The 25,621-nt window shown below is 41.7% G+C and overlaps 1 protein-coding gene across 2 annotated transcripts in view; it reads right to left on the minus strand.

Moving 5' to 3' along the window:
- Positions 1 to 25,621, minus strand: part of LOC126299045 (uncharacterized) — a 284,308-nt gene that overhangs the window by 159,559 nt on the left and 99,128 nt on the right. For both annotated transcript variants that reach the window (XR_007552714.1, XM_049990697.1), the window contains exon 2: positions 233 to 291. Coding sequence is in view for 1 of the 2 variants with exons in the window: in XM_049990697.1 (XP_049846654.1) it covers positions 233 to 291 (59 nt within the window). In the remaining variant the exon portion in view is untranslated. The remainder of the gene's footprint in view (positions 1 to 232; positions 292 to 25,621) is intronic.

Consider the following 25,621-nt stretch of genomic DNA (forward strand, 5'->3'; position numbering starts at 1 on the left):
AAACAGCACTGACCTCGGATAATTAATCTAAGTTCAGAGCCAAAATTCGATTTGTGTCTTAGCATTGTGCCACATTTTTTATAACACATGCAACTTATTAAGCATAAGCTTCAATATTAATGCTGATGAATTTATTCTAAGCTAGAAATAAACTTTATCGACATCCTCAATTCTTTAATTCACTATCTCCTATTCTAAAAATAGTATTTATCGTTTGAGTACGTCAACTTACCATCAAATATATTATCGCTGGGAGTATCTTCGTCGTTGTTGCCAAACAGAGAGCTGAATCTGTAACAATGCAGGCATTAACATTATAAAAGGAAACTTAAAGGAAAACAGAACAGTCACTGTCATCAGTTAGCAACAATATAATTCATACTCACAGAAAATTTAGATAGCTTAAAAAAGCAGAACAGCGGTTAAACAGTTGTGCAACCGATTATAGCAGCTGTACAAGAAACGCCAATAAAAGAAGCTTACGAAGATTAGCATTTAATGTCCAGTCAGTGACGAGATTATTAGAGGTTCAAACAAGTTCAGACAAGAACAAGCCTTTAAGCGATTTAGGAATTCACGATAAATCCATACCTTAACAGCGATTTCAGTCCTGCTCCTCCTGAATGGGAGTCACCTATGTACGGTTAGCTTATTCACCACAAAGTTACAGCATTGAGTAATGTGGTAGAAGAGATACTTTTCTGTTGGTAAAATTTAGAGAGCCCTGCAACATCCTATGCCTATCTGAGAACCATGTAACCACAGTATCATAAAAGCTAAATGTGAAAGATTGCATTCTAATATCTTACTCATATAGAGCTAAAATGGGAAAAGGAGGAGTTGATACATACATTAAGACAGAACACAAATTCAAAAACATTGAAACAAGTAGATTTTGTAGTAATCAACACAAAGAAGCAAGTGATTGTGAATTAATACTGAATAATAATTCGCTTTTAACTGTAATTGTATGTAGCTTCCCAAAGCAAAATTTTGAACTGTTAGTCTGTGGTGATTTGAATGTAGTTTTTCTTAAAAAATTCTGACTGGAAAAATGACCTGTTAACCATATTTTGGTCCTACAATTTGACCTCAACAATAAAATTTCCAACTTGGGTGTATGAAAACACTGGATCCCAGTTGATAATGTTTAGTCTGATGAGCCTCAGAACCAAAAATAACTGTACACTCGGTAACAAATTCTCTCTCTGAGCATGATGCACAGGTAGGGTAAATGAGACAGTATCTTACACATTACATACTTCTCCGTGGACATCAGAAAGAACAATTAATGATTCCAAGAAAAACATTTTTAAGAATAGTTCACAAGATATGGCCAAGACGCAATTCACTATGAATGAAACACTAAACACAAATTTAATCTAGTCGGTTATAAATCCATATCATCATTTGAAAATAGTTTTCCACGTAAGCTAATCAGGAAGGACATTCCAAATCCATGTAAGGAAGGAAAGCTTGGTTCAGTAGGGGGATTAAAGTATCTTGTGTAAAGTAAAGAGAAATGTATCTGATGGCAAGAACAAGTAAAGGTCGTAAAGTAGCTGTACGTTATACTACTCAAAATTAATCAGGAAAGTATTAATAAATCAAGAAACATCGTCAGTATGTCAGTTATCAGTAATTGGCGTACAGACTTACGGCTATATGGACTGAGACAGGACAACAAAGCTATGGAACTGGATAACATCACTGTTAATTTAAATGGCTGGGCTATAAATAATCACTCACAGCTACCATATATGTTTAACAATCATTTCTTAAGTGTATTAGAACTATAGGGACAAACAGTTCAAGAGAAAAATCAGAAGAGCATGTTGAACATGCCACTTACATAAAATTCAATCATATGGATGTCTCACGCATTTCCCATCCTGAAATCATCGAAATTACATATTTTCTCAAAAACTTAATTAATTGATATCCTCATTTCTACAGTGCCTCATTCTTTAGTCTTTCTTTTGATTTGCTATCAATACATATTCAATGCTTCATTCCATTAAACAAGTCTTGTAATTGTTCTCTACTTTCACTGTGGATACCCATATCATCAACGCATCTTATCATTGATATTTTTCACCCTGAGTTTTAATCCCTCTGCTGAACCTGTCTTTTATTACCGTCACCTCTTCTCCGATGAACTTGCTGAACAGCTTGGGAGGAAGACACCGCCGCTGACTTAAAGCCCTTTTTAATCCGTGCAGTCCCCTCTTGCTATTCCATTCTTATTCTTTCCTCTCGGTTCTTGTACATACTGTACCCGTCTTGAAATTATCGCTTATGCCTATTTTCCTGGAAATTTCAAATGTTTTACACCACTTTGTGTTGTCAAACACGTTCTCTAGGTCTTCAAATCGTATTGAAATGTCTTGATTTTCCTTAAACTTTGACTCCATTATCAAGCCCAACATCAGAATTGTCTCTCTGATGGTTGTATCTTTCCTGAAGCCAAAGTTATCTAACAGATCCTTAGTTTTCTTCTCCATATCACGTAGTTTATTTCTGGTTTCACCAGGTTTCAAACTGACTGCGGAATATTTTTGGCATTTATCTGCCTCTGCTATCGTCAGAACTGATCATATCTTTTCCGAAAGTCCAATGGTATGAATCCAGCCTCTTAGTGTCTGCACACTAGCTAGAATAATTGTTTGGTTGCCGCTTCCCCCAGTGTTTCAGGAATTAAGATGGAATGTTATCTGTTCTTTTTGATTTGTTTCATCGTAAGTCTTCCAAATCTCCGTCAAATTCTGACTCTAATACTATGTTCCAAATCATCTCTTCTTCTATCACGTCAGAACATTCCTTCCCTTGAAGCTATAGGTTTGTATCGTTGACCTCTATCTGGAGAACGAAAATCTCCTCTACAATAATCAAGAATGTTGCTGCAAACAGTGATCTTCCGACACTCAGGTCCCACTGATTGTCCATGACATCCAGAACGCCGTAGACATCGGTGCTACGTTTGATACCTGTTCCACGACTTCAGGAAGGAATTTGATTCAGTTCCGAACTGCTGCCAAGTGAAAAAAATGTACGAGTTTACAGAGTATTGGACCAGATTTTTTGCTGGATCCAGGACTTCCTTGCAGATACGGTTCAACACATCGCTCTTAGTGGAACAAAATCGACAAATATAAAGGTAATTTTAGGAGTATTCAAAATAAATATGGTGGGACGTTACTGTTTACAATATACATAAGTAATCTATTACATAGTGTCGGAAGCTACATGAGGCTGTTTGCAGAGGATGGGGTTGTCTATAAAAATGTGGAAACGCAAGATAAATGTAGCGAACTGCAAGAAGACATGTAGAGGATTTGTGAAAGGTGCGGAAATTGGCAGTTGATCCTGAACGTGAATGAATGTAACATATTGCGTTTAAATAGGCGAATAAATCCACTACTGTACGATTACAATTTCGGTGACAAATTAATGGAAACAGTAACTGCCGTAAAATACCTAGGAGTAACTGTCCGTTGCAATAGAAAGTGGAATGACCACATAAAGCAAATAATAGGAAAAGGAAAATGCCAGTTTGAGATTCATCGGAAGAATCTTATGGAAATGTAATTTATCCATGAAAAAAATGGCTTATACAACAGTTGTTCGACTGATTCTTGAGTATCGCTTATCAGTGTGGGAACCTTACTAAATAGAAGAAACAGACAAGATAGAACCGAGCGCGGCGCCAGAGCATTACGGAGATTCACAACAAACTCCAGTGACAGACGATACAAGAGAGGCGTTGTGCATCACGGAGAGGTTTATCAATGAAATTCCGAGAGAATAACTTCCAGCAAGAGCTGGGCAACACATTACTTCCTCAAAAAAAAACTTACGTGAGATGACCACAACAAGATCACGCGAGAAATTAGTTCTAATACGGATGTACACAGACATTCATTCTCCCTATGCACCATTCGCGAATGCAAAAGGGAAGGGGGATCAGGCAGTGGTATCAGCAGTATCCCCTCCCTACACAGTAACATGGCTTGCGGAGTATAGAGGTAGAGGTAGAGGTCTTCAGCATGCTGTTTCCATACATCCGCTCTCACTTCCAGGTTTAAAAGCGAAATTTCCTTTCTAGTCTGTGTTGTTATTTTTGCTTTTTTATGTGCTGAGTTTTTAATAGAGCCAGGATTTCAAGTTTTTAACGTTACAGAAGTTAAAATCGCACTAAAAGGCCTACATGTGCCTAAAGAGGACTTTCATGGGAAAAGTAGGGCTAAGAATCAGTTTCATAAAAAAAACGTTTTTAAAGAGATTTCCTGAATTACCAAAGAATATAAATGACGCGGATTTACAGATTTTATGAAAAGATATATACATTGCACTGAAATCAAGAATGTATACGGACGCCTGTCTTTATAACTCTATTAGCGTGCCCGGTAATGCTTCGCAAATGCTAAATATGTATATGAATTGGATATACGTCCTGATCTCCTCCTCTCTCTCTCCTCTCTCTGTCCATCTCCTCCTCTCCCCCTGTCCTTTTTCTCCACTCCTTCTCGCTGACTTTGGGTAGACAACGAAACCTTGATTTGGAATTGTAGTCGCTCAAATAAATGGGTAAACCATTTGGGATAATTGGTTATGGGGTATGAGAGACCTCTCCTACTGCTATACCTGTGAGGACAGAAGCTTCAATAACAGTATTTCGCATAATTTTAATCTGCAAGCGGGTAGGATTACAAGCTTCAGATGGTTCAGATTCTGCAGAGATATTCCAATCATAAGCCGATAAGCCATAAATACAGCATTCCTGCTTTCTGTTAAGACCGACTGAGAGGAAGTAAATACAACAGCACATAGTTGTGTATAAAATTAGTGTGTAAAATTGTATAAAAGAGAAATAATATAAATAGGAGAAACAATTTGTGTAATTGTTTAAATACCCTGTTATTTTACTCAAAACTAACTGCAAGAAACAAAACGAAACTCCACATTCTCATAGCAGAGCATTTTCTTTGTCATAGTCGCTTTTAACAGAAAACCTGTACATTTTTGTTTAAAAAATGCAATGCCCGTGTTCGCCTGAATGTTTATTAGAGTATCCCGTAAAAAACTGAAGTCAATCGATCAATAACCTTTAGAGATCTTTGGTAACAATGTTATACATCGACTTGTCCTTATGTAGTATAGTCTATTTTAAATATATATTTATACACCATATATATTTAAAAATAAGTATCCTGTGTCCGTCCGTAGGTTTCTTAGATTGTCGTACGAAAAATTGAAGTACATGGGTCAAGAATTTTGGGAGATTTTTCTAACAACACTGTAGGACCCAAGTTCAATGCCAAACACCGATGGGAATATTTTCGTGGCGGGAAGGCAGGGACGGGGATCATTAGGCGAATTGGATAGCTACCTGAATGTGAAGTGGGGGCCCCATCGACTGAGAAGCTGACAAACTCTTGGGAGATCGTTGTACTGATCTCCAACCCTCCATAGTGCATCCTACTGGTGCCACTGGAAGACGGAAGAGAAGGTGGCCGGTCGACGTAGAACGGTCCGAAATGCGGAGGTGGTAATAGTACACTGAATCTGTCTTCATGTACATCTATATCTACATCCATACTCCACAAGCCACCTGACGGCGTGTGGCGGAGGGTACCCTGAGTACCTCTATCGGTTCTCCCTTCTTTCCAGTCTCGTATTGTTCGTGGTAAGAACGATTGTCGGTATGCTTCTGTGTGGGCTCTAATCTCTCTGATTTTATCCTCGTAGTCTCTTCGCGAGATATACGTAGGAGGGAGCAATATACTGCTTGACTCTTCGGTGAAGGTATGTTCTCGAAACCTTAACAAAAGCCCGTACCGGGCTACTGAGCGTCTCTCCTGCAGAGTCTTCCACTGCAGTTTATCTATCATCTCCGTAACGCTTTCGCTGCTCTCCGTTGGATCTTCTCTATCTCTTCTATCAACTCTATCTGGTACGGATCCCACACTGCTGAGCAATATTCAAGCAGTGGGCGAACAAGCGTACTGTAACCTACTTCCTTTGTTTCCGGATTGCATTTCCTTAGGATTCTTCCAATGAATCTCAGTCTGGTATCTGCTTTACCGACGATCAACTTTATATGATCATTCCATTTTAAATCACTCCTGATGCGTACTCCCAGATAATTTATGGAATTAACTACTTCCAGTTGCTGACCTGCTATTTTGTAGCTAAATGATAAGGGATCTATCTTTCTATGTACTCGCAACACATTACACTTCTCTACATTGAGATTCAATTGCCATTCCCTGCACCATGCGTCAATTCGCTGCAGATCCTCCTGCATTTCAGTACAATTTTCCATTGTTACAACCTCTCGATACACCACAGCATCATCTGCAAAAATCCTCAGTGAACTTCTGATGTCATCCACCAGGTCATTTATGTATATTGTAAATAGCAACGGTCCTATTACACTCCCCTGTGGCACACCTGAAATCACTGTTACTTCGAAGACTTCTCTCCATTGAGAATGACATGCTGCGTTCTGCTATCTAGGAACTCCTCAATCCAATCACACAATTGGTCTGATAGTCCATATGCTCTTACTTTGTTCATTAAACGACTGTGGGGAACTGTATCGAACGCCTTGCGGAAGTCAAGAAACACGGCATCTACCTGTGAACCCGTTTCTATGGCCCTCTGAGTCCCGTGGACGAATAGCGCGAGCTGGGTTTCACACGACCGTATTTTTCGAAACCCATGCTGATTCCTACAGAGTAGATTTCTAGTCTCCAGAAAAGTCATTATACTCGAACATAATACGTGTTCCAAAATTCTACAACTGATCGACGTTAGAGACAAAGGTCTATAGTTCTGCACATCTGTTCGACGTCCCTTCTTGAAAACGGGGAACTCTACGCTCTTCTAGAGACCTACGGTACACCGCTGCAAGAAGGGGGCAAGTTCCTTCGCGTACTCTGTGTAAAATCGAACTGGTATCCCATCAGGTCCAGCGGCCTTTCCTCTTTTGAGCGATTTTAATTGTTACTCTGTCCCTCTATCGTCTATTTAGATGTCTACCATTTTGTCATCTGTGCGACAATCTAGAGAAGGAACTACAGTGAAGTCTTCCTCTGTGAAACAGCTTTGGAAAAAGACATTTAGTATTTCGGCCTTTAGTCTGTCATCCTCTGTTTCAGTACTATTTTGGTCACAGAGTGTCTGGACATTTTGTTTTGATCCACCTACCACTTTGACATAAGACCATTTGATCTTCGATTTCTTCACATTTTTCCTACAGCCATTTCGCTTTAGCTTCCCTGCACTTTCTATTCATGTCATTCCTCTATGACTTATATTGCTGGAGAACTTTCTTTCCCTGAACATTATACATTTCCTTTTCTAGTCAATCTTCTGTTACCCCTGGGTTCTTCACAGTTCTGACTCAAACTTGCGTTCTGCCATCCTAATTTAGGTTTCCGGTGATTTCCCTAACTCGCTTCAGGAGATTGCCTGGATGGTTCCTTTGAAAGGGCGTGGCCGATTTCCTTCCTCACCCTTCCCTAACCCGAGCTTTTTGTCGGTCTCTAATGACCTCGTTGACGACGAGACGTCAAACACTAATATCGTCCACCTCCTCGTTCTCTTCACAGTTAGCTTCCTTGTATCTCTACTTGTCTGTTCAAATACCGTAACTGCCGTTTTTAGGGATGTCCATTTCTTTTCAGTTGAAGTATCTACGATGGCATTTATTATGACAGTATCTACCGCCTCAGAGAACTTTAATGGCACATCGCCATTCCACAATACATCAGTACACCCCTTCCCTTCACAGTGATTTTCCTGACTTAACTTCAGTCTTTTCTTTATTATCAATAAATTGCGATATGACTGTATATCTACTACTGGGTGCGTCTAACAGTCCAGTATCTGGTTTCGGGATCTTTGTACCACCATGGTGTAACGTAACTAGCATCTTCTCGATACGATGGCACACGAACAAAACGCATGGACTTGAGTTTTTTCTACTACAAAGAGGAGCAGCTCTGAGGCGCAAAGATCGAGAGACAATAAGCAAAACCATGTTTTTTTTAATATTAAGGTCATTCGAATTATTTTATACAGAGAGTATAACTGGGAAGACGTGGAATCCAGTTTGTACTTATAACAAACAAAGATTTCTGTACGGTAGACTACCCCTCGTAGTTTGTGTGCCGTGAAGTTTCACAATATACAGCGTGTTCCAAACTCTTAAGGTTAAAAGTATATAGTTGATGGAGGATCCTAAACCGGGTTTTTTCGGACGAAAAACTAATGATCTAAGTTACATATACTGTTTTTTAATTGACGTAGACAACTTATACCCTACAGTAAACAACTTAAGCTCATAGCAAGTGTTCAGAGTGACGTCCACCAGTATAGTTGCAAGGAATGGATAGTCCATTCACAGAACTGAATTCCGGATTCCCAATCTTGAGGCCTCATTGCTTGTACACGTTGTTTACGACAGGAACGTAATAGCTGCTACACCAGTACTCTACATACTGTATTCCTCGTAATATGCGTTTCTTCTCCAAAACAATCTAAAACCATCTCCTCAAACTTGTACTGAGCGAACAATTCTTTGCCAAGAACGTTGACCAGGTCTCTGTGGTTTGAACAACACAGTTTCTCTGAGTTTTCTTTTCAGTTTCTTCCAATTCGGGTGAGGAATGTTGCGAAACGTTTATCTCCACATTCGTTCAACTTCTGGTCACTGCTTATTTCTGTACCATATAGTATACACACGAGTCATTATCTGTAAACAACTGTAGACTCTACCATGGATACAGCATAGATTGTGTACTCTCTCTCAAGGCAGCAGCACAAGTCTTGATGCAGTATCCAGTTATTTGTTATGGAACATAAACAGTTTAAAACAAGACTCGGAAGCATCTGAAATATTCATTTCCGACCATTCGCTTTTCATATGGAAACATTGTCTTTATGTATAATCTTGACCCCAAATAAACGAGACACCATAGGTAAATAGCCCGAAGCAAGCTAAACGCTGGACGATAGGATTAGTAATTGAGCTGGTTCACTTGATTTTGAGTAATTGTTGTAGAGAGGGAGGCCACACCTGTTTCGTAACCAGGGTACGTGATAATGGGATGAGCTATCCATCCACTGCCTGTTAACGAGCAACATAACCTATCGCCCTCATGATGGAAGCCATGCGTCGTGGCATGGACTCCACGAAACACCTAAAGCTTTGAAAAGTCATTCTGGTCCATTGCCGCTTAACCAGCACTCAAAACTCACTGAATTCAATCGCAGATGTGTCCAAGTGATTGCAAAATGTACTGACGCGCTTCAGTCTATGGTGTCCCAGTTTGCTCAGATGGAATGAGGTAAGGTAACTTGTTGAACCACAGAAGCACTCTTATGTCAATGTCATGTTTGTCAAGCCATTGTGGAACGATTCCGGGACTTAGTAGGGTGCACTTTTTGCTGAATGCACACTCTAAGAGAAAAAAGGACGCATCACGAAAAAATTATCCGAATGGGACGGTAATCGGTAGATGTGATGTACATGTACAAACAAATGATTACAATTTCAGAAAAGTTAGGTAACTTATTCAAGAGAAAACGTTTCAGAAATTGAGCAAGTCAGTAATGCGTTGCTCCATCTCTGGCTCTTATGCAAGCAGTTACTTGGCTTGTCATTGATTGTCCTGAGGCATATCGTGCAAAATTCTGTCCAGTAAGCGCGTTAGATAATCAAAATCCCGTGATGGTTGGAGGGCCCTGCCCATAATGGTCCAAGCGTTCACAACTGGAGAGAGATCCGGCGACCTTGTTGGATGTCCTCCTGAGGCATATCGTGCAAAATTCTGTCCAGTAAGCGCGTTAGATAATCAAAATCCCGTGATGGTTGGAGGTCCCTGCCCATAATGGTCCAAGCGTTCACAACTGGAGAGAGATCCGGCGACCTTGTTGCCCAAGGCAGGGTTTGGCAAGGACGAGGATAAACAGCAGTCACCTTGTTATCTTGCTGAAATGTAGGCCCACGATGGCTTGCCATGAAGTGCAACAAAACGGTAAGTAAAATGCCGTCGACGTACTACTCTGCTGTAAGATTGCGCGGGCGACAACCAGATGGCTCACGCTATGAAGAGAAATGGCACTCCAGACCATCACTCCTGGTTGTCGAGCCGTAAGGCGGGCAATAGCCAGGTTGGTATCCCACCGCTGCCTGGGGGTATCTTCAGGCACGTCTTCGGCCTGGAATCTCTTAGACTGGAGTAGAATGAGTCCCGCTTCGAAATAATAAATCCCGATGATCAGCGAAATCGTTTCTGGAGACGCCCCGGGCAGTGGTGGAATACCAGCAAACTGTCGCCCGCCATACGGCCTGACAACCACGAGTGTTGTTCTAGGATGCCATTTATTTTCATAGCAGGACCCCTTTGGTTATTATCCGCGGCATCCTTGTAGCACATGGTATGATAATGATATTGTGCGCCCCATTTTGTTGCTCTTCATGACAAGTCGTCGGGGCTTACATTTCAGCAAGATAACGCCTGCCCGCACAAGGCGAGAGTTTCTATTGCTTTTCTTCACGCTTGCCAAACCCTAACTTGTCCAGCAAGGTCGCAGGATCTCTCCCCAATTCAGAACGTTTGGAACATTGTGGGCAGGGCCCTCCAACCATCTCAGGATTTTGAAGATCTAACGTCCCAATTGGATATAATTGGCAACACTTTTTTGCCTTAGTGTGTACATTTCGCCAGCGGAATTGTGAAGTCCAACACGATTGGGCACTTGCTTCCTCCACCGTTGACTGTTGAGAGACGCTCAGAGGTTCTGCATAATCCCATGTAAACGTCCACCATAAGAAAATTCCTTAATCGCCTGTCTGAAGAACTGGCAAATGGTCCTCATCCGGTTTTCGACGTACTCGGTACATTTTGATCCGCATGTAATAGAAAGTACCGCAATTCATCACACTACGCGCTATTTTTGCGTCCTTAGGGCGTCCAATGACAGTTTCTCTGCGTCCAAACTTATCTGTTTACCCTGTGCCGTACGGTCAACAGATATACACGTATTTGGCGAATGCTTCTATACCACATACCATTATGGTTGTTCTGGGCGGTATGGCTGCTCATTACTTATTTTTGTTGTCCAACCACGAATTCAGTCTTGATCCGGTGCATGATGGCCCCTCTATCCAGTGTCACAATCTGTGACAACTGACCACTACCCATCTCTTCAACACGTCGTTGTCCAAAGCACCTGAAACTGGACGCAGCGGTTTTCTTCTACTCGAGATATTCACAGACACAGGCGAAAACCAGCACTCTTACACAAGTTACACATGAAAACACCATCTGATAACCTACATTTTCCAAATACTACTATCCTTAGGCTTTTGGTGAGTTTAGCTACAACTGTGTTAGCAAAACTACTTACAAAATTTGGAAACGTCTGATTCTAAAAGAGACAAATAATTCGGAAATTCTTTACCCAAACATGATTCACAATGCCTGTGCCAGCATCAGAGGAATTACTTTTGTTTCGTACAAACATTTTCAAATATATATTCTAATTATTCCAATGGTTCAAATCGCTCTGAGCACTTTGGGACTTAACATCTGAGGTCATCAGTCCCCTAGGACTTAGTGCTACTTAAACCTACGTAACCTAAGGACATCACACACATCCGTGCCCGAGGCAGGATTGGAACCTGTGACCGTAGCAGTTGCGCGGTTCTGGACTGAAGCGCCTAGAACCGCTCTGCCACCACGGCCGGCATTTATTCTAATGACGAAGTATTATGTATAGGTAGTTCAGTTATTAATGGTGTGATTTCTGTTTCTTATTTTAATTATTATTTCATTATCTTGCAGTATATTCATTCGTTTTTAGTAGCTTGTCTTGTTTAAAAGTACGAGTGGACGTTCACAGAAAATCCGCATCAACTGCATGTATTGATTTGCTTCCAATTTTTATTGTAGGTTTTTTCCTTCAAGTACATGTTCCCGACATGAAAACGAAGAGTGTGAACACCTTACTCGTCATCTACAAATAGCACCGGAATCTGCAAACATCAAATTTCATGTTTTTGCAGTACTCGTGTGGCTGTAATAGTTGTGGTCCTATATGTGGCACGTCATTTGAACGCCTCTTTCCCTCTGTGAGTGAGAACGTCTTTGTTACGTTATAGAAATGGCAGAATAGTGTGCTGGAAGTTCTTATGGGTGCATCACGAACAGCTCAGTGTTCCCTCAGTATGTATCAGGAATATTCACTAATGACCTAAAACATTATGACCACTGCCCACCTTGAGCCTGGGTGCGGCTCGGCGGTGTTGCGGGTACGTCAGGCGTTATGGAAAGTACATAAGTGGAGCAAATATGACTGGAAAATCATTCTAGCGACGGCTACAAATGGGGGAATTTCTCTGACATAAGAAAATTTGAAAAGAGGCAGGATATTATAGCTCGGTTCCTGCGACGAGCATCTCGGAAACGGCGAAGCTTGTCGTCTGTATGTTACTGTCGTGAAGAAATATGGAAAGCGATTGAAGAACGAGTAGCACCAAAATGTTGGACGTCCACGTCTCATCACAGAACATGGTGGTCGGAGACTTGTCGACCCTGCAAAGCAAGATAGGCTTTATATGTGGAAGATCTGATCCCAGAGTGAGATGTTGGTGCACACAAAATTATTTCGGAGCTCATCGTTCATCTTTCAGCACACATTATTGAACACAGGGCCCCACAGCAGATGATCCCTACGTGTTACCATGTTGCCTCAACGATATCTTCATCTTCTGGAAGAAAATTTATGATCTGTGTATCAGGTGTGAGTATTTTCCTACAATTTAAACTGCGGAATATTTCATTTAACCCTTTCAGACCCTCTGGCTACAACTGTGTACATTAACCTTTACAGTCTAATATCTGCAACAAAAGTATTTCTTCCCCGAGCGAACCTGAGCTACACACTTGTAAATGTTCAACATTTTCATCACGCGCAAATGCTGCCAACCGTTGGGCATCACTATAAGAATACCAGCAAGTCAATGTGGCAGTGCGTAGCAACTCGTGACCACTAGAATATATGGTTCGCTATATTCCAGTGTATAAATGAATATTCTTGTTGTTATTTTACATGGAAATGATTGAATGATCATTTTATTATTTATTACAATAGAGAATATTTTGTAAATAGTTATTTTAGTCCTTAAAGTGAAGCCAAGTGAACAAAGTACCTTTTGGAAACGGGTAGTATTTTTGTATAAATCTTGCTCCTACAATCATAAAAAAATCATCTAAGACCACTACCACATAAAGCAAAATTTTTCTTCCTCCAGAAAAATTTCGGGTCTGAAAGGGTTAAGCCACGTAAGAATAAACAATAAGCAGCGTTTTGAAGGATTTCGATAGGCAGGAGGTAGTTTGTCGCAAGAAGACTTAGAGCGTGAGATATAAAGTGATATAATTTAAGAATTCGGTACCCCCGACTTTTTAAAGAACATCATTCGTTTTCTTTGTAGCAAAAATGTTGTGTCTACGACTAGACGTCTTGTCTGGCGACACACGCACACATTCCTCGTGAATAAGTTTGTCTGTTAGTGAAAACCGTATCAGAATTCCTACAATAGTTCCTAAGATCAGCCTTCAGATGTGGATAGAAAGACGCGGATGAGGACATTAACTTATTATATACTGGTGAGCAAAAGCATGAAATTAACTTTCGCATGATGTGTCACTGCCAAGTAACATAGCTCGATGAAACATGGACCACAAATACGTTCCTGTGTATATTTCGTGTTTCCACTACTCGCCGTGTGAGGGTACGTTCAGCACACTCGAACATGATCGTTTTGGGGTCCAGGTGCTACGGTGTCAAGAGGCGTAACATTGCATGCGTGTACTGACGTCCAAAATTTTGAACACCGGAACTCAACGGTCAAGCTAGCTGTGACACTGATTTCCTTCCCCGTGTGCGTCTTTTCAGGGGTGCATTCGGCCTTGATTTTAATCTAGTGGATGACAATATGCAACCACATCGAACACTGCAGGTGGAAGAGCTCTTGAAACGTGTGGATATTCGGCGAATGGACACGCCTTCCCGTTCCCTTGACGTAAGCTCCACCGAGCACGTGTGGGATGCGTTGAGGAGAAGCATTGCAGCACGTTTTCATGCACCAACGACAGTCTAGCAGTTTTCAACCGCGCTGATGGAGGAAGAGCATGCACTGCTGTCCGTGGTGGTCACACAATCCATAAGAACCATGTCCCGCCTCTTAATGTCCATGGAACCATCATGAATCGTGGTGACTTCACCGTAATTATTGTCTTTGAATACAAGTGTCGTTTCTGTTCGTCTCATTGCGTATTTCTTTCTGTTACCTTCTGTACTATGTTATAGCAGTTCTACGTGTGATCCAAGTTTCATCGAACTATATTACTTGGCAGTAATATACCATGTCAAAGTTTCTTTCGTCCTTACATTTTGCTCACCATTGTATGTATAAATGAATAGTTTTAAAGTGAAACCCTTAGAGACTGATTCATTCGAATATGACATATTTCATCTCTTAACAAAATTCAAAATATTAATGCAAAGTATTTATTTACAAAGGATGAAAGCACTAGAATTGACTGTATAATGCAGACAAGTTGAAAGATATAAATCGTAAATGTGTATAAGTAAAAGTGTGGGACTGTGGATCCTACACGTAACGACTTATGAAGAAATTTAAATAAAATTATTTTTTCAAACATTACCCGGTTGTGTAGGCTTTCCCGGACTACTGTGTTATATCATTCTTCTCTAGTTTTCACCCGTACCTGAAAATCAACTTATAAGGAGCTATCAAAAAGTTTCCATTCGAAGGCCATACAGTCCAGAATCAGTATGCTACCAGGCAAAATCGCCGTGAGCATTGAGGCAATCATCCCATCGATACACCAGGTTGAAGATATCCGTTTGGTAATACACAGTGTCTTGCTGCATGAAGGTGATCATAAATGTCTGCTACATATATCCGTCCGACAGGAATCGTCGACACTTCAAGGCTTGTTTTAAGTGACCGAAGGCGTGATAATCGCATGGGGAGGGATCAGGACTATAGAGAGGGAGTTTGAGCGTGTCTCACTTGAGTCGGCTTAACTTCTGTATTACGAAATTTGTGGTATGGGGACGTGTGTCATCATGAAACAGCAGCACGCCATGTCGCTCGATTCCAAAACAGTGGTTTTCGACACATTCTTCGTTCTCAATTGAATGTCTGCTGGTCTTTGTCCTTCGGCCGCCAAGGAAAGAAAAACTGCACGTTGGTCCTCTCTGCACGCATTTCGTAATAACGTCGCCTTACTTCACGCTGCCGCGTTTACAGCACGCACTTCGCAAAGACACGAATGCCACATTACTCCCTTGCCTGCGTGTCAGTGCTTATAGACCAGCATCGAAGTCACGCTACATTACATATACACTGTAGCAACAAGCTCAAACCGAAATTTTCGATCACCCATAATAACAACTTTTTTTAGCATTTACCCTAGCCGCCATCTTCAAGTGAGACGATGTTGCAAAGACTTGCCCAGCTGTTCGGTAGCAGTCCAGAGGAGAATACAATTAATCCGGTAGTGTTAAATAGTAATTCCTCTAAAGCAAAATATTCAAGAAATCCGGGCGGTCATCGATAAAGCTAAATCAAATTTATTTTTACCGTCTAAAGGCTTTGAGTTGACATGTAATCATTTAGACTGTATGCCACTTGCTTTTCATTGCTTCATAGCTTTGGCGTGCTGACGTTTTATCAGACCTTCGATGAACTATTTGCTGGGTACACCTCTTTTTCTTTTATCAAGTGTTGTGCGTGCTATCAATTTTCTACTTTCCAGAATATATTTGTATATTTTTAACTTTGCGCAATTGAAGGAAGGTGAAGACTCACTTTTCTTCCCCAAGAGCCAACAGAAAGTGTGGTTCTGTCGTAGTGATTCAGTGCGGAAGTATATTAAGGTGTATAATTGTGGATGGATAAAGGACTCAGAGATAGACGAACAGTGAAAGCGGAAACGTTCGAGAAAACTATCTCCAGAAAGAGGTAAGTGGCGGTCTGTCTAGTCCACGGCTAGAACAGCAACATGTCAATGAACGGACAATTTCTTCTGGAAAGCACCTGGATACCCGTGGCGTACCAACGCGAGCTGCAGGAATTGTTCTCCGCGGCTTTCAAAGGACAATGCTCGCTGCAGCAGAGAAACAGACAAGAAAACACGGAGGTACATGGGCTCAGATAAGAAATGCGACAGCTCAAGTGGCCGCCTGTGTTAGGGAATCGTGTCTTCGTTTCGTTAAAGAGCGCAGGAGCACGCTGCGGCAGCGTCTGCAGGATCACGGCGCTCCGCGGCCGCAACTGATTTGGCTTCACGAAATCTGGAAATGAAATGTCTCACGGCGACGCAGTACGTGAGCGGCAGAAAGTTGCCGCCTGACCTCCGATGCACTTCATGGCTACGATCGGCGTTTAGTTCCACGCCAGGGACGCCGACAAACACCTCCGGTTTGTGAACGTGCCAGAGGGGTGCGTGCAAGTACATAACGACTTCAGAAAGTAAGTTACACATGTCACACAAAAACAATTGCGCTACAAGAATGGCGGATTGTCAGAAGAGATAACATGTTCCGGGTTTCCTAGAGACAGTTCTGCTACCGTGCGGATAACAGGTGCTTCACAGCGTGCGACTGAAGTGGAGCGGCAACTTGAAACGTACTCAAAGCTGAAGTAAGCGGTACCGTACGATTCCTGGGTGCAAAACGTCTAGACTGTACACGGATTCACCATGAAATTCTGGAGTATCAAACGCAATGTCGCGTACCGCCCAGTGAAATGGCGCCAACAGATTTGACCATGGCTGCGCAGACTTGGGTGATGCTGATTGGAAAGTCTAGATCTTACACCACGTGATTTCCATCTGTTCGGCAAGCTGAAAGAACGTCTGGGGAAAGAGATTTTCTAATGATAGTGACGTTCACACAACTATTCTCAAATGGACCCGTCACCAAGGAGCGGATTTCCATCGTCGAGGAATTGTACGATCCTGGAAAATGTTGTTGCGCATCTGTATCACCGTCAAGTGTGCTGCACCATTCAATAAAATTGACTTGATTTCCCACAATAATTTGTAACTTACTTTTTCAAGTCCTCTCGTAACAAGTGACAATATGAGGTAGCTGCCCCTACACCCCTATCTATCCCGACCGTAAAGATATCAATTCCCCATGAAGTTATTTAGGAAACTATCTACTACACACGATACCAATGAAACTGTTGGGTTAATCTAGCTCACAAAAACATATTAATAAAATTATGTGCATTTTCTCCGCCGAGCTCAATCGTCTGGTCCAGCGAGATTCCTTTCGTTTCATTCCTAAGAAAGACTCTCCAAAACAAATTTTCCCTTCGAAGTACTTTAGTAACGTCAGAAAACAGAGAAAAGGCACAACCCATGAGATATTTTGAAACTTGGAAGAAAAATTAAACTTGCTGCTAGAGGCAAGAGGTCATGAAAAAGGAATCGCTGCTTATAATAAGACGACTGCTGCCACAGAAGTCACTGGTGAGGCAACAGTGCGTCTACTGAAAATAATTTTAACGAAAACAGTGCAAAGAAAGCAGCAAAATTGATCGATAGTGGTTATTTTGGGTGGAAAATGCAACCAGATCCTTTAAGGTTTCTTGAATGGTTTATTATTCCCTCAGCCAGCATTCGAGACACAGCAGGATCATCGTCAGATGCTCGTCATTCATAGAAACTATCTTTTACGCCGCGTGCAGCTCAGCGTTTCATGGACGCCTTTAACATGTGCTAGCTAAAATCGCGCAAATCGGTGGAAAAATATTTTGTACAAATCAAACATTTTCCAAAATGTTTCTGAAATGGTGCGTAAGTGTGAAAATATTTCGTTGTTATGCGAATAGTACACAAAATATAGATAAATTCAAGCATTAAATAAGGATTTGAGAAATCACAAAATATTATAACCTCAAGATTCGTGTAAAGTACAACGAAAACCTGAAGACAGACTTCATATTCAGTTGATATGTGAAATAATTCTGAAGTGACAAAGTCATAGCAAGAAGTTTGCCAGTAATGATGACATTAAAAAAAACTAGACAAGTGCGTAGGAATCGTGCTCTGAGTGTTCCGTAGAATCTTAATTTCATTTATTTACTGATGAGTGACTTTGCATCAAAATAATGACATAAGCCGGCCGCTGTCGCCGAGCGGTTCTAGGTGCTTCCGTCAGGAACCGTGCTACTGCTATGGTCGCAGGTTCGAATCCTGCCTCGACCATGAATGTGTGTGATGTCCTTAGGTTAGTTAGGTTTAAGTAGTTTTAAGTCTAGGGGACTGTTGACCGAAGATGTTAAGTCCCACGGAGCTTAGAGCCATTTGAACCGCATGACATAAATAGTCGTATCTTTTGATTACATTGATTTAGAAGCTTAATTTCTTTACACGCCAAGCGACCATAGTATTTGACATAAATTTCAACTTGATACCTCTACACGTTCCTGAGAAAAAGAGCTCTTAACATAATGACAGACGGACGGACAACCAAGTAATCCTGTAATGATTCCGTTTTTGCCGATTGAAGTACGGAACCCTAAAAGTGTAAAAATATGCAACTGGGATCTTTTTTACGTCTGAAATGTTCGTTAATTTGTTTATGATGACATGGCAATGATTGTCAGAACCTAAATATGAATTATTGGTTGTCAGTACAAAACGCGTGTAGTATTCCATCTTGAATTGTTGTTTGAAATTAACATTCGTCGATTCATAGGATGTGGACTGTACCTTATCAAAGCCACCACCTTGCACGTATGTAGAATCCTTCACACTGATGGAGTAGTGACACCGCGTCAAGGGACAGCCACATTATATACTGGTACCCGCCATCATACGCGAGATCCAAACACACGAACGATATGGAGTCAATACTGATGGTGGAAGAACTTATTACTAGTATTTCACAAGGGGGAAGAGAAATTGTGATGAACGGATTCTAGTCATCAGACTGGGCGAATATCACAGGTTAACTCTGAAATTCATTTACATAGTCTTATGGAGTGTCGGCATGTGAGAATTTTGGTGGTGATCAGTCCTCCATGTGAACACCCCGAGTTCGTTCAGCAACACCAGTCGTGCTGTTTGAAAGAACTAGCCTAGATGTCAGCATCGGCACCTTCTCTCTCATTATCATCAACACAAACATAACACTATTCTATCCACATACTCATCAGTCAGCTACACTAAAATAGTTACACTCAGGGTACCAAACACGACAAGCGTAGAAGTGCAGTCAACAGGAAACTTTTGCACCGGGGGAACTCTTGTGATAAAAACATTGTGAGGGTGAATTCGAAGACCTTACTAGAGGCAATTTTTAGTTTAAGTGGCGTATCGGGCGGTGCGATTGATTTCCCCGCCTCCAGAGTGTCATTTTGTATCGAGTGTTACGCATGAGGCGGCTTCTAGTGGGCGGACATCGCAGAAACGTGAATGCCGCGAGCGCGACAGTGGACGAGCAGGTGGCCAGCACTGACGCCGGAAGTCAGTCAACTGCTGCAAGTAAAACCAGCAACATCATCCGGAAGTCAGCCCAGTCGCAACGGTGGAAGCGATGGGCGAGCCTGCGGTGAGTCGCCAGGGGCCGGATTGGCGAAGCGGCCGACGTGTTCTAAGGGCAGGCTGTACCTGAAACTGTTGGAGTCAGTTTCTGCACGGAGACGAACGAGCGAGTTCTGGGCCGAGCCGAGAGCGAGGGCCTCGAGAAACTGGTGTGATGCGGTACTGTCGGCAATACGTCACTACGGTCTGTGGAGGGCGTGGCTGCTGTGTGGACACAACAGCCTGGTGGAATTGACATGGTATGTTTCCGGCCGGCTGAACAGCGATCTCAAATCAAATGGTTCAAATGGCTCTGAGCACTTTGGGACTTAACATCTATGGTCATCAGTCCCCTAGAACTTAGAACTACTTAAACCTAACTAACCTAAGAACATCACACACATCCATGCCCGTGGCTGGATTCGAACCTGCGACCGTAGCGGTCACGCGGTTCCAGACTAAAGCGCCTACAACCGCACGGCCACACCGGCTGGCACAGCGATCTCATTAGAGCCGGAGGAAGGGGGTTGTGCATGTCAAGAAGAGCACTATGTAAGTGCTTTTGCAGCAAACGTCTTCAATCAGTTGGTTTTGTGGTTGATACAGGGCACTGTGTGGTATAAGAGTGGTGTATTGGGTGTACTTGCTAGCTCGGTTCATCATGGAAGTCTATTGTTGTTAAGTGACAATATATAATTGTTTATTGATGGCGCACAGGAGTGTAAGTGTGGGTGCGGGTGCGGGTGCTATGACCACAAGCAGTTCAATTTGTTAACCACAAACTGTAAGTGTTAATTAATGTGTTAATACTAAAGTGTTGTTGAAACTACACCATTAGCGTTGTTGCTGAGAGTCCATTTTGTTACTTGTTCTAAGAGATTAACCATTTGTTTGTACTAGGGTATAATAAACTACTAAGGTATATGTGTGTAAGTAGTTTGGTAAAGCTTGGTAGAGCTTGGTAGCTGGCTGCTGATGGTGGTAGTAGTAAGACGAACGCATAGTTGTTTATGATCTTAGTTAAGTCAAAAGGTTATTTTACCATCTTCCGTTCTGCTGCTGAAGTGGTACCGGATATTATTACTGGTTACTGCCAAGGGCCAAGCATTGTAAACTGTTAATGTTGTTGCTCGGTTGTGTATGTGAGGTTGAGGGTGAAGGTTCGACTTTAGTTCTTTAATTTAAAGGAAAATATTTTGTTGTGTTGATTGGGTGCAGTACTGTTTAAGGATCTTTGTGGGGCAAAGATACGTCTGCACAGCGCCCAGCCCAAACTCCACTCCACCCAAATCCTACTCAGTCAGATAGATTCTATGTCAAATAACATCGAAACTGTCTACCGACAACTCACCCCCCCCCCCCCCAACCCCACCCAGTTTCCAATATACCTGCCTCGTATTTTATCTAGTTGTTGACATCAAGCCTGAATTCAAACGTAGTATTTAATTTGACACACAGCACTGCTCTGGCACTCGCCACGTTTGAAGTGTCCCATTCTAAGGAGAAATTAACAAAAGAAGGCAAGCAGCCACAATCTCACAAATTCATTGATAAACAAAGTTACCGAGCGAGGTGGCGCACTGGTTAGACACTGGACTCGCATTCGGGAGGACGACGGTTCAATCCCGCGTCCGGCCATCCTGATTTAGGTTTTCCGTGATTTCCCTAAATCACTCCAGGCAAATGCTGGGATGGTTCCTCTGAAAGGGCACGGCCGACTTCCTTCCCCATCCTTCCCTAATCCGATGAGACCGATGACCACGCTCTCTGGTCTTCTTCCCCAAACCAACCGACCAACCAACACAGTTCCACCACTACTAAAGTTTCTGTGAACCTAAATGGATCAAAATTTTCAATAAACAAAGTAAACGGAAGTTCTCCACCAATGAAATTGTTTTAAAGTTCCAAGTTCACAAAATAAGTCATTACGTTCCACAATGTTTGAAGTAGTCAACACTCTAAGTAACCAAATAAAGCATTATTCAGAATGTCAAAGTGAATAGAAAAAGAGCCTTCGCCAGCTCGATGTTAGTAAACAAGTATGCAGCCAACTTCAGTATATAGAAAGAATGAACATTTTAAGAAATCTTATGTTGGTACCTCACTTGCTGTAGTATCAAGAGTCCAACAGAAAGGAAAATTTAGAATTCCAACAATTATAGAAACCTTTGATTCTAGTGCTCTCTTGTCGGTAAGTAGAACAGTATAAATGTTACCAAGTCCCAGCTGATACGTCGCCAAACACTTAAAAAGAGTCTCAAGCCAGTGGAGGTGGCGTGCTGTCGAGGGTGGGGATTGAGTCCTTGGCGCATCGTAGGTGAAGGTCTTGCGGCATCTGCGAAGTTCGTGCGCCGGCCTAAGTAGCAGATAACAGCCTCGCAGATGGATATTTCCGGGCCATTTTCGACAAGTGACCCGGCGGATGCATGAAGAGATGCGGTTTGTTAACGACCTCTATCATCGCCATGTAACCGCCTGGTGGCCTGGCCAGAGCGTTCATGATGCCCTCTGCTGGCCTGGCCACTGAGTTCCAAGTCCCACATCGTCTGAACTGTAGGGGCTGAATTTGCTGCAACCCACACGATGTATATGTTGTGAGTGGTGTCGTCAGCGCCAGCTCTCTAGGGCATTACGGCAACGTTCAGTTATTAAATCATGAGTTAAATTCATTCTTATGGTGGTGGTTAGGCTTCAACAGTCGTGTTAGAAAACAGCATTTCAAATAAGCCTTAATACAACTGATGAATTATTATGATGTGACCAACAAACTAGTACAAGACCGTTCAGTTCCCCTCTATAGCTACGTCGTCAGCGTAAATGGCTGTCATGTGGAGAAGCTGGGTTCAATTCCCTGGGCTACCACGAATTTTTCGTTGGTAGGATGACTGGTAAAGGTGCATTCATCATCGTGGTGCCAACGTACTACTTGAATAATAAATAGTGGCTCCACAGTCTCGAAAAACAGAAAAACGGCTGGGAAAGTGGTGTGATGACTACATAACCCCCCCATACAACATCCACAAGACGCCACAAGGCAGAAGATGATATAGTGTCAGGTCGACATCTTTCAGGCCTTCAAGACCTGGACGAAGAGCTGGTACAAGACTTTCATAAAAAAAACAAGTAGCACTCTCATGGGTAATTCAAAATGTGTGTGAAATCTTATGGGACTTAACTGATAAGATCATCAGTCCCTAAGCTTACACACTAAGTAACCAAATTATCCTAAGGACAAACACACACAACCATGCCCGAGGGAGGACTCGAACCTCCGCCGGGATCAGCCGTCATAGGTAATTAGTTCCATGGTCAGTTATATCAGTACTCCAAACCACTGTACTGACATTTGTTATTTTTAAAAACCCAAATTTGGCGCAATACACGTTCGGTTGCAAAATCAGTTCATTGATGCCTGCGCAGAAAAAAAACTTCATGTGCAGTAGCCAATATTCATTACTACTAAGTAACATGTGATCGTGAACTGATATCCTGTATTGTTCACTATGATCTGAATCATGCTTTCTGATTGTCAATAGATGGTCTACATACAAGAGGCACACTTGGAGAAACTCACAATTGCTTTTTGCACCATGAACCCCACCTTGTGTTTGCAGAGCATATTTTGAGGGTTAACCTGATAAATAGGTCAAGGGCGCCACTAAAAGCTGACCAACCACCAGAAGTCGGGTGGGAATTGGGTGAATAACGTCATAGTAAAATACTCGTACCACGACAAAAACGGGGGGGATTGGTGACGTAAAGTGTGCCACCCAGTCGTTAGCGGAAATTCTATTTCCTCTCTCTAAGTAAATTTGCATCCCATCCTGGTAAAGAACATGGGCAAATCCCGCTCCAGATGCTCAAATTATTTATGGACTCACTAACTCCTATAACATGTGCGATTTCTGTCTGTTATTGATTATTATTTTCTAACTTTATTAACTGTGCCAGTTACCTCTTGTAGGAAGCTTAAGAAATTGTTAAATCCCATTTTCATTAATAGTTCATTTATGCTTTTTTCTGATAAATAGTTTCCTTACTAATTAAAAGAATTACAGTATTGTAAACAGTTGCCAGTAAATGTAGTTTTCCACAAGTTGTAAGTCATGGGAAACCCCAAAAGGGATGTAAATGAGTAGGAAATGTGTCAGGAATCTAGCAATAGTTATTTGTTACCCTTCAAATATGGGATACTCGAGCGTCCTCTCTATGACTCTGAACAGGCACTCAGTCAATTCCATCTCATTGGGCCTATTGTAGAAGCACCCGTAATTTGCAACCTGTACAGATATTCACAGTACGATTAAGATGTCCAAAATTTAAAGTTAATTAAGAAATGAGAGTATACTTTCTGAAAAGGATGTCACACGGATCGCAGATAAAATGTCCAGAACATTCATTTCAATTGATACTGTACAAATTATAAATATGAGGACAGATTTAACTAAAATAATTATGAAAGTTATGTAACTTGTACACAGATTTACTAAACAGGAAAGTTTTCACAAAAATACGAGTATACTGTTAATTGAGAATATATACAAGCTCCTGGGATAGATTATTTAAGTTGGGTGGCCTATCGTATCGCACATGAAATGTTTTCTGGTACAATTTCATTCTTCCCACCCCGTAGATGTTTCAATATCCAAATGTTAAGCTGCTCCAAGTATACATTAAGAATGCCACCTGTATTCGTACATAAGCAATCAGTGTTATACTACTGTGTGTATCTGTGCGACAATTGGTTTGATTCTGACGTCCTTAATTATATGCAGGGCCATTATTAAGACATGGTGAAATAAAAGTTTCCTGAGCCGAATACACCAAGTGTGTATCTGTGCCATGCGGCTGTTAATTGTAAGTAGCTGTGAAATGTTGTGCTGTGTTTGTGTTGTTATGGATGATTGCAAAAGTGAAAGAAATTAAGATTGATCAACCAAATCACGTTTATTTGCCGGTGAAATAATTATGAGAAAAATATCTCCCACCATGAGAATTCAACTCAATTTTTTCTGGTTCTGACATCACCATTAGCACGTTAGCGAAATGACATAAGGACACACATTCCAGTTTATTTACCTATCGAACGTTGTTAATTTATGGTACCTTTGTTGTCTTAGTTTCTGTATCAACCTCATAACTCACAAGATCGACTAAATACGTCACGCTTACGAGCCAGGATTTATAAGTTAGACGAATTTCTTTGAAACAGCAGAATATTTTGTTAAGCAACTTTCTTGGTTGTACTGTGACGTAGCATCCTTAAGTGGTAGCGATAATGAGTATATAATCGAGGATTATGTAAAACTAAATAGGAGAAGTATGTAATGTCAGTAATTAATTATAACTTTCTACTCATTAAGTACCAAAAACTGAATGTTTCAAACTTGTTAAGCGTGTTCTGCAGGTCACCGAAAGATGACAATAGCATACGTTCTCCAGGAATAAAGGCACTTAAGCCTGTATGAAGAGAATTTTACAATGTCACAGGCAACGGTCAAGTCTGTGGTCTTTGGTCGCGAGGACATGAATCAGTGTGTTGCCAATTCTGAACCAAATTCCAGAATGAGATTTTCACTCTGCAGCGGAGTGCGCGTTGATATGAAACTTCCTGGCAGATTAAAACTGTGTGCCGGAGCGACACTCGAACTCGGGACCTTTGCCTTTCGCGAGCAAATGCTCTACCAACTGAGCTACCCAAGCACGACTCACGCCCCGTCCTCACAGCTTTACTTCTGCCAGTACCTCGCCTCCTACCTTCCAACCTTTACAGAAGCTCTCCTGCGAACCTTGCAGAACTAGCACTCCTGAAAGAAAGAATATTGCAGTGACATGGCTTAGCCACAACTTAGGTGATGTTTCCAGAATGAGATTTTCACTCTGCAGCGGGATGTGCGCTGATATGAAACTTCCTGGCAGATTAAAACTGTGTGCCGCACCGAGACTCGAACTCGGGACCTTTGCCTGAGGACAGT

This window comes from Schistocerca gregaria, chromosome X (assembly GCF_023897955.1).
Source record: "Schistocerca gregaria isolate iqSchGreg1 chromosome X, iqSchGreg1.2, whole genome shotgun sequence".
NCBI classification, from domain to species: Eukaryota; Metazoa; Arthropoda; class Insecta; order Orthoptera; family Acrididae; genus Schistocerca; species Schistocerca gregaria.